This window comes from Tachysurus fulvidraco, chromosome 7, assembly GCF_022655615.1.
Source record: "Tachysurus fulvidraco isolate hzauxx_2018 chromosome 7, HZAU_PFXX_2.0, whole genome shotgun sequence".
Classification (NCBI taxonomy): Eukaryota; Metazoa; Chordata; class Actinopteri; order Siluriformes; family Bagridae; genus Tachysurus; species Tachysurus fulvidraco.
In genome coordinates this window covers 15,703,941-15,718,312 of record NC_062524.1, presented here as the reverse complement: position 1 = coordinate 15,718,312, position 14,372 = coordinate 15,703,941, and the positions used below count along the sequence as shown (strand labels likewise).

At 37.0% G+C, this 14,372-nt stretch overlaps 1 protein-coding gene across 4 annotated transcripts; it reads left to right on the top strand.

The window, feature by feature from the left end:
• The first annotated feature begins 7,845 nt into the window (after positions 1–7,845).
• frg1 (FSHD region gene 1) lies at positions 7,846–11,777 on the top strand. 4 transcript variants are annotated; one of them, XM_047816821.1, is made up of 9 exons: positions 7,846–8,020; positions 8,900–8,967; positions 9,708–9,833; positions 10,064–10,121; positions 10,271–10,385; positions 10,487–10,591; positions 10,783–10,874; positions 11,042–11,124; positions 11,603–11,777. In XM_047816821.1, the coding sequence occupies exons 1-9, from the start codon at positions 7,959–7,961 to the stop codon at positions 11,614–11,616; spliced, it is 723 nt and encodes a 240-aa protein (XP_047672777.1). In that variant the 5' UTR covers positions 7,846–7,958; the 3' UTR covers positions 11,617–11,777. The 4 variants fall into 4 exon arrangements, with proteins under 4 accessions (XP_047672777.1, XP_026990843.1, XP_026990844.1 ...); XM_027135042.2 differs by having other exon boundaries at positions 7,847–8,020; positions 11,042–11,152; XM_027135043.2 differs by lacking the exon at positions 11,603–11,777 and having other exon boundaries at positions 7,847–8,020; positions 10,783–10,878; positions 11,042–11,152.
• The last annotated feature ends 2,595 nt before the right edge of the window (positions 11,778–14,372 follow it).

Sequence of the window (14,372 nt, the reverse complement as noted above, 5' to 3'; positions counted from 1 at the left end):
AAGCTGATCAGATGGATTTTTTTTGTGGCTGGTGTGAGATGCAGATGATGCTGTTAAAGGGAACAGGAAAAGTCCAAACTGAAACGTTCATATTGAAATGTTTGTGATGTGTTAAGGTAAGCTGAGGTAAACAAGTCTATGGGTCAAACATCACTTTTAATTTTTTAAATAATTAGGTGCCTATATGGTATGAGATAAATTAAGTTTGAGAAATTTATTTCCTCTGAAGTAACACACATAAAGATCTTTTAACCTAATGCTAAAAATGATTTATTCTATTTTTTTTTTTTTTTTAGAATGTATTTGAAAAAAACATCTCATTTTTTCTTTTTGTGTAATTTTCTCTTCTAAACGCTAGGTGGCAGAATAAAAGAAACAAAGATCAAGAATCGTTAGTCTCGGAGCAGGACAGAGTGTGGGTCGGTTTGGCAACACTGGACTGTGACTGGCGCACTGATGGCAGGAAATGACGGTAGCTCTGGTAATTATCCGGAAATGGAAGATGAATCGTGTAGCGGGAGTGCAGGAGGGAATGAATGATGGAAAGTTGTGAATCAGAAAAGGAAGAAAACTAATAGTCAAGGATAATTTACGGGTAGTGGAAAGGAGGATTACATGAGTAGGAAAAACATAGAATAATATAAAGTCATGATGAAATTTGCAGAATCAGGTATGACGATAAACCCAATTAAACTGACAAAATCTCTTAATAAAGCTTTAGGAGTAATCCATAGCGCAAAGACTCTGAGATATGGTAACCTGATTATTATGTGTAAAGATGAAAAACAACAAAAGAAGGCTTTAAGTATAACCTCGATGCTTGGACTCTCGGTGTCATGCACATTGATGAACCCTAAACCTTGGATTAGAGGAGTAATAACTGGAATTCCTACTGATATGAAAACAGATCAAATTAAAAGTTGTGTTGAAGGAGGGAAGGTAGTTGGAGCAAAACGGCTTCAGTATGTGAAAAATAAAGAAAGGAAGGATAGTCTATCAGTAATTATCCAGTAAGACCTTACGTGCCTTCTCCGCTTAGGTGCTTCAAGTGCCAGAAGTATGGACATGTTAGTACTGTTTGCAGAGGAAATCAACGTTGTGCGAGATGTGGGGGTGACCATGGATATGGTAAATGTGGCAAAGGAGTAAAGGCAAAATGCTGTATTTGTGGAGGTGAGCATAGTGCTGGCTTTGGGGGATGTATTGCTCACAAACAGGCTGTGAAAATTCAAAATCTAAGAATATCTGAAGGGTTAACTTATGCTGAAGCAGCACAAAAAAAACAAAATAAAAGGAGCAAACTCAGAAAGACGGAAAAGTTCAAGAACGGTCTGGAAGTACTTGTGATCATAGTAAGGCAAAAGAGAATATTTTGGTGATTGGGAAATTGGATTTTAACCAGTGTTGTATAAAGTACTAGAAAGCAATACTCGAGTAAAAGTACAAGTATCGTACTAGAAAAAGACTTTGGTAGAAGTGAAAGTCACCTTTTAGAATATTACTCAAGTAAAAGTCTTAAAGTATCTGATATTTACTGTACTTAAGTATTAAAAGTAATTATCTGATATTTAATGTACTTAAGTATTTGAAGTAAAAGTAAAAAGTAATATTTCAGTGATTTTCGGTAGGCATAAGATGAGGGGCGGTTTTAGGATTTCATCTTTAGGGGTTTTAGCCCTCAGTGAGAATATAAAACAAGAAGAGTTTAATATTATATATTATATGACTACATAGTAAGCCAAAAGTTATGGTATTATTAAATGGCAAAAGTGGACACCAAAATTTTATGCATGATGTAATGATGCCAGTCTTGAATCAAATCAGTTCATGTATGTGTGCATTCTCTACAAACAGTGTGTCCAATGAATGCAGTCATTAATATAAAAATATTCACAAGACAAAGACCAAATCAATAAATGTTATTTTTATTTAGTATCGATATTGCATTAATATTCTGTTTGTGCTATCAACTCTGGTAATAAGAATAGTGACATTTCACTGCTTTTGGTTGCCGTCTTTGCGGCTTTCCGCCGATTAACGTTATAGATAAATGCCTCCAGCTCTGACCGCGCGTGCACGCTGCGCGTGCCTGTGCTTCTCCGTAGAGCGTGCGTACGTGCGTAATGCAATCTAGGAGCAGTGATTCCCCCAAACCTCCCTTATTACAGTCACACACATTTCTTTTGATTTTATTTTGTAGTAACGAGTAACGAAGATGCTTAGTGGAAATATAACGGAGTAAAAGTATACATTTTATCTAGGAAATGTAGTGGCGTAAAAGTGAAAGTTGACATCAATTTAAATAGCGAAGTAAAGTACAGATACGTGAGATTTCTACTTAAGTACAGTAACGAAGTATTTGTACTTCATTACATTACAACACTGGTTTTAACAATTCTTCAATGGAATGCCAGAAGTCTTAATGCAAATGGAACAGAATTTAAAAAGTTTATAGATCAATTAGATGAGAAACCAAGCATAATTTGTCTAAAGAGTTATTAATGAGACTGAAGAATTTGAATTGGTGGTTATAGAGATATTTGCAGAGAAACATAATATTAGAATATTTAACTATTATAATCCTTGTAATAGATTAAGTATAGATTAAGAAAAGGTTATAGGGTCAGGGAATCTTAAAATTTGGTGTGGAGATTTTAATGCATAGCACATAGCACTTTATGGGGAAGTAGTAAAGATGTGTTAAATAAGTAATTGTGTGCACATCCCACCTTCTGGCAGGTGCAGGACAAAAGAAACTGCTGAAGTAAAAAAAATGATCGATTATGATCATCTTTACTACTTCAGTAAAAAAAATGTAATGTCCGCAACACTGTTTTAACTCCCATATTTATTAATTTGTTAAAAAGCAAAGCAACGTTTCGACCCTGCTGGGTCTTCTTAAGCTCAGATTGATGTTAATAATTGGTAGCTGATAGATCAAAAAGAGAATTGTTCACGCCGCTCTAGCCACAGTGTCCTCCCCATTGCTGCACCTTTCACGCTTACACACATCTGAAAGCCTCCGTAATGGACGGCTGTGGCTATTACATTGCCTGCTTTTTGTTTTAAATACATTGTTATTGATCAAAAGTAATACATTGTTAATATTTATATTGTATTATTGTAATGTTGAAGAAGACCCAGCAGGGTCGAAAAGTTGCTTTGCTTTTTAACAAATTAATAAATATGGGAGTTAAAACAGTGTTGCGGACATTACATTTTTTTTACTGAAGTAGTAAAGATGATCATAACGGGGATGTTGTTGAAGAAATATTAGATAGTAATAGGTTAGTTTGTCTTAATGATGGCAGGAACACAAGAATAGATTTGGTACGTGGTATTGGTTTCTGAAAGTATAGCTAGCAAATGTGCATGGGATGTTTGGGAAGATAATAATATGGGTAGTGATCACTTTATTGTTGTATGTAAGGTAGGGATAAGTGTAATAGAACATAATGTGATTTTAGCTCCAAGATGGAGATTCAGTAAAGCAAATTAGGAAGCATATAAATATCTTATAGTTAGGGCTGCACGATTTAGGGAAAATGTCATATTGCAATTATTGAGGTCAATATTGCGATATGCGATTGCGATATAATAAACAAATGGTATCATGAGTCAACTTGCTTGGTTCTCAAGGAAAATGCACACACAGGTTGCTGATAATGCTGAAATTTGTATTTCTAAACTCAAACTAGCAACAGCAACAAACAAATGCACAAATTTACAAAAGTAAATTACCAACTTAATGCAAGTTATACAGTACATGGTATTGCACACACAATTATTGTTGATATTTGGAGCAATATTACATGTAATTATTAAACTTGATTCCCTTACATATACATTTGCTTTTAAGCCTAATTATTAATTTTGATTATGATGTGATTGTGACAGGGGAAGAGGTTTCAGGTTGGGGGTAAAGAGTCTTTTCTGTCATCACTTTTGAATAAGAAACAATATCAAGGCTATAAAACTTCTCAAAACTCCGCGAATCACAAAAGTATCAGTGAGAAGTTGAGAACACTCGTTTAAACAGTACATACACTCGAACTTGACTGCACATCACATTTTTTACTTACTGATACTGCTTTTAATCGTAATGTAAAGACCGGTCATCGGGACATAAGCTGTCATGTACAATAAAAGCGCCTGCGCAGCGACAGGAAATACCATTTAACACAAAAAGCCACCTAGACGTGTGGACGAATTTTTTCTACACACACACTATTTTATCTCTTGATAACAGACCGCTGCTAACTATAACACACCGTTGCCATGAAAAACAGAGCGTTGCCATGGACACTCAGTATTCTAACCGTAGAGACGGAGCGCACTATTTTCTTTAGCGGAAGCAATACAATTGTTCAGCAGTTTCGTGTTGCAGCCACAGGCGTATGAGACCTGTAACTTGAGCAACAGCGCGAAGCCGTGAACTCGTTCTGAATATTTTAAATGGCGTAACAGCTGATGAAAAAGCAGAGACAATTGTAGACGAAAAAGCAGAGACAATTGTAGACGAAAATGAAGAGAGATTTTATCTTAGTTTTTATTTTATACAAAACATTTTCGTCTCGTCTTTTTTCGTCAACAATAATGCATGTTAATTTAGTCTTAGTCAGCGTTTTGGACAGTGATGCAATGCAGTCTTGTCATCGTCTCCTCTTAGTCATGAAAAAAAAGGTAGTTGAACATATTTCATCTCGTCTCGTCTAACGAAATTAACACTGCATATAACAGAGGTAGCATTTTTTCTGGCCACCAGTTCAGTGTCCGTCTGCTCGGCATCCATCTTCACCCGTTCCGCGCTGCACACCGGAAAAAGTCACATGACCATACGTGCCACACGTGTCACTGCCTAAACTGAAACTCACTGGTCTTTTTTTTAATTATCGGATAGCGGTGTAGTGGATGAAATGGGCAAACAGCTTTCAGAGAGAATGGGTTGTCATGTCCACACATGCATTTATTTATTATTTATTTCATAAAATCGCAGCATTTTGTGTCATATAATCGCACAGGCTTGATATCGCGATTGCGATTGCGATATGATTAATCGTGCAGCACTAATCTAAGTGAAGTAGAACTATCATCATTAGACCTGAATAAGATGGAAGATATAGATGAATGTAATGGAGAAATATGTAGAGTATTGTATAAAGTAACAGATAATGTTATAGGGAAAAAGGGACAATGTAAAAAGAGGAAAGCAGTTCCTTGGTGGACAGATCAGTGTAGTGAGGCTATACACAATAGGAATAAAGCATTTCAAAAAATTAAAAAGTCTAAATTATTTGAAGATTTTATTAAGTATAAGAAATTTCAAGCTGAAGTAAGAAGAATAGTAAGAGGAGCTAAAAAGAAGTACTGGAGAGATTGGTGTACAACAATAGGAGAGGATATTGATGTAAGTGAAGTCTGGGGATCAATTAGGAAAATGGGAGGAATTTATAGAAACCAAACTTTACCTGTTTCAAAAAATGATGAGGGAAGAATAGCAGTGATAATAACAGATAATGTAAAAGCTGAAATGTTAGCCAAAGTTTTTGTTAAAGTCCATAGTGATAATAATGTATCAGATGATGTTAAAAAGAGTAGAATTCAGAATAAAAATAAATATCCAGATTTAATGATGAAAAGAAGTCCTTCTGTTGAGGCTATGGATGCAGATTTTACTATGTATGAATTGATGATGGCACTAGGGGGAGTTAAACATTCATCTCCTGGAAAAGATGATATATGTTATGTTATGGTTCAACATCTAACAGATAGATCTTTAAATGTTATTTTAAATCTATTCAATAAGACATGCAATGCAGGAAAGATTCCTTCTTCATGGAAGCATGGAATAATAGTACCAGTTGGCAAACCTGGTAAGGGTAAATCTAATCCAAATAATTATAGGCCAAGTTTAGAAGCAGATATTAGAAGAGCTCAATCAAATAAAGACGTATTGGTAGGGGTTTTATTTGATATCGAGAAGGCATATGATATGCTTTGGAAAGAAGGACTTTTAAGCAAACTTAAATGCATGGGAATTGGAGGAAAGTTATACAACTGGATTATGGATTTTCTTATAGAAAGAACAATTCAAGTTAGGATAGGAGTAGAGTATTCAAAGACTTACAAGATAGATAATGGAACTCCCCAAGGAAGTGTATGTAGCCCAGTATTTTTTAATATTATGATTAATAAGCAATATGAGCAATATTAAGAGCAACATTGGAAGGGCATTATTTGCAGATGACGGGGCAATATGGAAAAGAAGACGTAATATTGCATGTGTGACCCAATGAATACAAAAAGCTGTAGATAAAGTGGAGGTATGGGCACTTGGAGTTTTAGATTATCAGTGGCTAAAACCCAAGTTATATGTTTTACAAAAGGGATAAATGTACCAGAAGTTAAAGTTATACAATCAGGAACTGGAGCAAGTCCCAGTAGTTAAATATCTTGGTGTGTGGATGGAATCTAGATTGAGGTTTGCAACTCATGCTAAAAAGTTGATTAATAAATGTAAGAAAGGAGTAAACATTTTAAGATGTTTATCCGGGGTAGAATAGGGAGCTTGTAGATTATCCTTGAAAATAATTGAATTTACAGTAATCAGAACAAGTTTAGATTATGGAAGTATTATTTTTGGATTCGCATCTGAATCTATTCTGAAAAAGATTGAAACAATGCAGAATCAAGCTTTAAGAATATGTCGTGGAGATTTTCAAATACAAGTTAAAATGAAGAATGAGGAAGATACCCCTAAGAACATCATTGCGCAACAGTATGTAGACCAGAGTTATTCATAATGGTTACATATATACACAGATGGTTCTAAAGACCCTATCTCTGATAGAACTGCTGCTGCAGTATATATTCCACAATTTCAAACTAGTATTAAAAAAAGAACAACTGATCATGTATCTGTCTACGCAAATTGTAATCTGTTCTGATACTTATACAGCATTATCGAGTCTTGCAAGTGGACTAAAATAATCAAGACAGGACATTATATATGAGATACTTGCAAGTTTATTACGAATCAGCAAAGTAAGCTTGATTACTTTTTTGTGGGTTCCTGCTCATGTGGGAGTGGAGGCAAATGAAGTGGTAAATAAACTAGCTAAGGAAGCTCTTAAACACTCAGAAATAGATATTCAAGTGTCTCTAAGCAAAAATGAAGTTAAAGGGAAAATTAAAGAATTCATAAATAACAAATGGCAAGAGGCATGGAATGGTGATAGCAAGGGTAGGTTTATGTAGAATATTCAACAACAAGTAGTAAATGGAAGATATTTTGTCAGGAACAGAAAAGAAGATACAATTATTTCACGTATATGAACAGGTCATACTGGATTAAATCATTCTCTGCTTAAAATAGGAAAACATGAATCAGGCCAATGTGTTTATTGTAATCAGCCAGAAACCATAGAACATGTTTTAATAAAATGTAAAAAAAAATTTAAGAAAAAGGTTAAAACTAATTAATGAAGTTAAAAAATGTAGGTGTTGAATCATTCAATGTGATATCCCTGTTGAAAGAACAAGCAAAGCAAAGTATCATCTATGGTTCTATAATAAAATTCATTAAAGAAATCGGAATATTTGATAGAATTTAATTTCCATTTGTTTGTTTGTTTGTTTTTTGCTGCGTAAAGCGGCCTTCAAGCCGCCTTCAGCTTCTCTCCCATGTTGTCGTCTGCACGATCATATTGCACATTACGTGCGACTGTCACTATGGGGGCGAAATCCGACAGTCGTGTATGCCTAGTAGTGCTCCACTCCAGTCCAGTTGGTGGCGGAAAATGCACCTAAAGGTTTGCCATCCGCCATAAAAAAGTCATAAGAAGAAGAAGAAGAATCGCAGTCTCGGGAGTCGGTACCTTGTCGACCACCGTAGACCGGAAGTACTTTTCAGACGCGTAGCAGAGTTGCTAGGTAGTTAGCACGGGATTTACTGTAACATGGCTGCGTATTCTAGCGTAAAATCAACCAAACTCGTGCTTAAAGGTCTGAAGGATAAAGGGTGAGTTTATTTATCTGTTCGTATGTAGTCTTGGCGCCATAAACAGTTTGTTTTAGCGTTTAGTGCGGGCTGCGTCCCAATCTAGTGCTGCTCCCTACATAAGGACACTAGGTAGGGTTTAAAGTCTCGGGTGTGACGTCATAATTAGGGGACCCTACGGCTGATGACATGCGATTTGGAACGAAACCCATTTTCTTCTGTTTGGTTTAATTTATTATTATGCTGGCTTTGTAGAAGCCAACATTCTGTTTTCCTATTTAAGCTTAGACAAACATTTATCAAGAGTAACTCCTCCTAGGGCTTTCAAGCCACATGCACAAAATTCGGATATGTTGTAGAACCTGGTCTGAAGTTTGTTGCTATTACTTTTTTAAGCGATCCGAGTACCGGTACTTCTGGTACCGGGTCTCAAATGGGCCTTTTTCCCCATGACTCCGATTATAAACTTTGGAGGTTTATAACTCGGCAAGCTTTCGAACTATCTACACCAAACCCGGCCAGCTCCTTTAGGGTGATACTCTGAACAAAGGTTTAAATTGGTGTACCGACTGGCCTTTCGGTTGTCCCGCAGCCCCGCCCCCAAATTATGCGAAATCAAAAAACCTTTTACAACATGGACATGTGACATATGAAAACACTCAGAACAATGAGGAGAACTTCCTCACGGCTATTCTGATAACATCACATGCTCATCTCCACTTACCTCCAAATGTTTTGGCACCCTAGCTTTCTGTTTACTTTCTTCCAAAAGTAACACTGACCCTTATGTCCACTCGCTTCCAAAAAGTGCCGGCCTTTGCGAATACCTGCATCGTCAATGCCAACATCAAAGTTTGTCACGACGAACTTTACAAATCTAGTTTTATTTTATTTTTCCAGCAAAAAGAAGAAGCACAAGGACAAGAAAAGAAAACGCGGTGATGAGGAAGAGAAAGTGGACGTGGTCGGTACGTCCTCAGGAGAGACAGACAGACAGATATAGACAGACATACAGACGGACAGAGTTACAGACGGACTGATTATCAGAGGTACAGATAGTGACGTGACATACGGCCAAGTACGGTGACCCATTCTCAGAATTTGTTCTCTGTATTTAACCCATCCAAAGTGCACACACAGCAGTGAACACACACCCGGAGCAGTGGGCAGTTTATGCTGCGGCGCCCGGGGAGCCGTTGGGGGGTTTCAGTCATGGCCGGGCCAAGACTCGAACCCACAACCTTTGGGTTACGAATCAGACTCTCTAACCATTAGGCCACGACTGCCCCCAATAGATAGATAGACAGACAGACAGACAGACTGATAGACAGAGATATAGATAGATAGACAGACAGACAGACAGAGACACAGATACCACTGAAAGTTATACTAGAAATACTTGACAATACCAAGTATTATTATTATTATTATTATTATTATTATTATTTTCTTTCTATGCTATTTTTTATATTATTAAAATATTAATAATAACATTAATATTAATGACTATATTTTGAATGTTATTATATAATATATAATACGTTATAGAATCCTCAGTAGACAGCATTTTTAATAGTAATCCTATCATCACATTTACACTAATTACATTCAGAATTTTCTATTTTTTTTATTTAGTCTGTCAGCAATGACACGCACACACACCCTGTTTCCATAAACGTGCTTTCTTCATATTCTGTGTGTGTGTCAGGTGGCTGGTGGGTTGTGCGTAATTTGGGTGAGATCAGTGGTACAGTGGCGATGGAGATGCACAGCAGGTCGTACATACATGCATTAGATACAGGACTGTTCACCATCGGAGCTCCACATACAGGAGGTGAGGAGGAGTAACTGTCTGTCTGTCTGCCTGTCTCTCTGTCTGCCTGTCTGTTTCTCTCTCTCTCTCTCTCTCTCTCTCTCTCTCTCTCTCTCTCTCTCTCTCTCTCTCTCTCTGGTGTCATTCCTTCCTTTAGAGAAGCTCTTATGAACCCTGCTGTATTTACTGTGATCATCACTATGAAGCTGAATTAACTGTTTATAACTCATTTACATCTATTTCTTATACAGACGATGAAGGTCCTGATCCACCGGAGCAGTTCACGGCCATCAAGCTCTCAGACTCCAGGTTCCTCTAAACATCATCTCTCAGTGACTGTAATGTGTCTGTGTGTGAACTGGGAAAGGAGGAAAAATTCATAATAATCTGATTTATTTCAGATGATCTATACATTTTTTTTTTAATCTTTTATTTATTTATTTATTTTTGTTGTGTAGAATAGCTCTAAAGTCTGGTTACGGTAAATATTTGGGTATAAACTCGGACGGTGTCGTGATCGGACGCTCAGACGCCATCGGCTCCAGGGAGCAGTGGGAGCCGGTGTTCCAGGACGTGAGTGCAGCTGTCAATCATTTAAACGCAGCCAATCAGAATGCAGCCCCATCACTCTGTGTGTGTGTGTGTGTGTGTGTGTGTGTGTGGTTTCTCTGCAGGGTAAAATGGCTCTGATGGCAGCCAACAGCTGTTTTATTTCGTACAGTGAGAGCGGAGACATTATGGCCAAAAGTAAAACAGCTGGTGAAGAAGAGATGATTAAGGTCTAGTAACAGTTTCATCTGTTTTGTCTTTCTTTCACACAAAAACTCACAAAAACTTTGCACATCACTACAAACATATCCTGCTCCACCTTATAGTTCTTCACGATCTCTCTGTACATGTTCTTCATCCATGTGTGAATGTCAGACAGCTGAGAGACTGAAATGTTCTGATTTTATTTGAACGTGTTCAGATTCGCTCGTGTGCTGAGAGAGAGATGAAGAGGAATGACGACATCGCAGACGAGGACAGAGGAAACGTCAAGAGCTGCGAGATCAACTACGTGTGAGTGAGTGTGAGTGAGTGTGTGAGCAGGTCATTAGTGTTTGTATGTTTCTTGTGAAAGACTTTTGAAAGTGTTCTTTGTGTCTAAATAAAAGTTCTGCTCAGGTGTGATGTGAGATTCTAATGAAGGAGTTTTCATGTTGTTCTCTCATGGTGTTGGACGACAGGAAGAAGTTTCAGAGCTTCCAGGACAGGAAGTTGAGGGTGAACGAGGAGGACAGCAACACGCTGAAGAAAGCCAGGACTGAAGGCAAATTCCACGAGACTTTACTGGACAGGTCACAAACACCTCAAACTCTTTATCAACAAACACACACATTAAAATGTTTTAATGAAAAGCAACATTATTCTTCATCTGAAGAAGGAATCGGAGGAAAAAGTGCATTAAACTGAGTTGTTGTAACAGAATCTGGACGAACTGAGATTTACTTCATGAAACCTGTTTCTCCACTGGGTTTCCATGGAGACCATAGAATTATTGGATGGCTTTCTCAGAGAGCAGATTTTAGAGTCTTTCAGTTTTATCCAAAATTTATGACAAATCGATTATTCACCTGAACCCTAACACACACACACACATACATACACTCACACATACACACACACGCTCTCACACACACATACATAAACACACATTTACACTGTTGATTGTTTGAGATATTTGTTGATATTTTTCTCCTGAACGATGGATCATACGTCTGACTCTTTATTTTTCTTTTCCATAACAGAAGAGCCAAGATGAAAGCTGATCGATACTGCAAGTGACACAGGAGCCACTTCTCTCTATTACTCCTTTTTATTATTTTAGTTTACTCTTTTTTTGTTGTTGTTGTTGTTTCCTTGCTGTTAATTTGTCCAGTCTGATGTTATAGTGTTGTGTATTAAACATTTTAACTGACCAGATTCAGCTTTCCGGATGCTTTTATTTCAATAGTGAGAGGAAAAAGGGATCAAAAGAAAAGTGATTAAGGACGTAATAAATAATTCATTATATATGAACTCAGTCAGTGAATAAATGTGTGTAAAGAATAAAAGTACACGTGAGAAGGTAAAGTTTCTGTTGTGTTTCAGTTTAAATCATGAACCTGATGAAAAGATTAGTCCTCGACAGAACAGTGAAGTGAGACAGGAGACAGTTCTAAAAAACTGAATTTAATGAAACAAAACAAAAAAAGCACAAAAATCATAACGAGAAAATGTACACAGCTTTAAAAAATAAAGTTATCAGACCAAACAGTAATTATTCTGAAGCTTCAGCCAGAATCACTCGGGTTTGATTAGATTTAATTTCGAAACAGGAAGTAGCTGCTGAACAGGAAATCAATCCTCTCACTGTTGTGCACTTTGTTTAATAGAGTTAATTTGATGGATTTTTAGAGGAAATAAATCTTTCACTCCTGGACTGAACAGTGCATAATATGTGCCATGTGGCAGGTTGTTAAACGAACAGAGGAGTTTTTATCTGCATTGAAAAAGTACAGACTTTTCATAGTTTAATAACAGCACGATTTTTGTCATGTTCTTAGCAATAGTTAGTTCCCCAAACTCTCCATTATTAGCACATGCCTTACTGCCTCCTTCATAACACAGAGCTCTGATCATCATCTTTGACTCGAGTTTCTGAGTCACTCCTACACACCACGATAACTTCCGCTTTGATTTTGTTCTATCCCGTATCATCACTTCCCAGTAGGACTCGTCTGATCTCCTGAGCTCCTCTTTACTCACAACATGAGAAAAATTAAATTTAGAATCTTTGCTCTTGTGTTTACAGAAAACACTTCTACAATCACTGGACACACTAAGAGATTTATCAGCTGTTGATGGATCCAGTGTGAGTTTAGTCACTGTGAATTAAAAAAAAAAAAACAGTTGAGATTTAATCTTTATTTTAAGACATACAGTGAACAGGTTAAAAGGTTCCTCAGTAGATTCACATGATGAACTGTTAACTGTGAAAGGGACATGAAATAATGTTGACATGTAGACATGACTTTACACTTTATTTTATAAATTTAGTTAATTTAAATAAAATAAAGGATAAATATTTAATAACTACATTTATTTTCAGAGTGCTTATAATTACACTCTGAACTGTTTTTATCGTCCTATAGTAATATCTGGAGTAAAGTGAACCTTGATCCGTCTTCTCTGTAGCATTAAGTGGAAGTGTCTCTGTCTGTATGACGTCAAGAGAATCTGCTGTGTGAGTGACATAAAAGAAGGACAATTTTAGTTATTAGTTATTAAAATTCAGTTTTCAGAGTTTTGGTCTAAAGCAATAAGAAATTCTACCTGCTGCTTTTGCATTTTTATGAGACGAACAGTGTGGGGGAAACCTGGTTAAAGACATGACAGTGTTTATTGTATTAGCATTATTGACTTCAGCAGACAGACTTTACATAACATAAAGCTGTAACTATAAATGGATAAAAAATAATGGAGGTTTGTCAATATGAAGTGTGTCGCTTTTAATGAACATATTTCTAATTTGGGGAATATTGGTATGGGTTTAGAAGAATAACAGACTTTAGGGCATGTGGTTATAGCCATGAAAATATTAATGAATGTTGTTAATACCTTTTCTGAATAAAATCAGAAGAACAGTGAAGGTGGTGAGGATAATTAACGACAGCACTAGAGTCGAGATGAATGCGTCCCTCCAGAATCCTGCAGAATTTTAGCATCAGATAATAAGGTTTTAAGTGAAGACCAAATGAAATTACCTCAGAGAATGGCTCTAATTAACTTTCATAATGCTCCTTAATGTCCAATGATGCACCTTAAATTATTTTTAAAGCTACTCTCACATACACACTCACTAAAGTTGTCTTCTTGATGGTACCACCCCAGATGTACCCTTGCTGGTACCACCCCAGATGTCCTCTTGATGGTACCACCCTAAATGTCCCCTTGATGGTACCATCCTAAATGTCCCATTGCTGGTACCATCCTAAATGTCCCAATGCTGGTACCAACCTAGATGTTCCCTTTCTGGTACCACCCTAGATGTACCCTTACTAGTACCACCCTAGATGTACTCATGCTGGTACCACCCTAGATGTACCTCTTGATGGTACCACCCCAGATGTCCCCTTGATGGTACCACCCCAGATGTACACTTGATGGTACCACCATAGCAGCAAGGTTTGCACTATATCTGTGTATAGTTAGAGATAGCCTACCTCTGATTGGTACAATTCTGCTCTCTTATTTCCTCATGATCTAAACCCACAAAGCAGGAGATCCAGTCGGAGTCAGATGAAGCGAAAAGTACCCATGAGCTTACACTCATCAACCCTTCAGACTTCAGTCTGAGAGAGAAAGAATGTGAATCACTTGTAATCTGTTGATTGTTGAGGTTTCTAACTCATTCCGTAAAACATTAATACCGTTGAAACTGGTCTCCATGAAGCTAAACTAAATTGGGTTCATGCATATGAAGTGACTTTCTGCATTGTGTGCCACAGGGCTCTATGCTTTGACCACGTTAGTTCT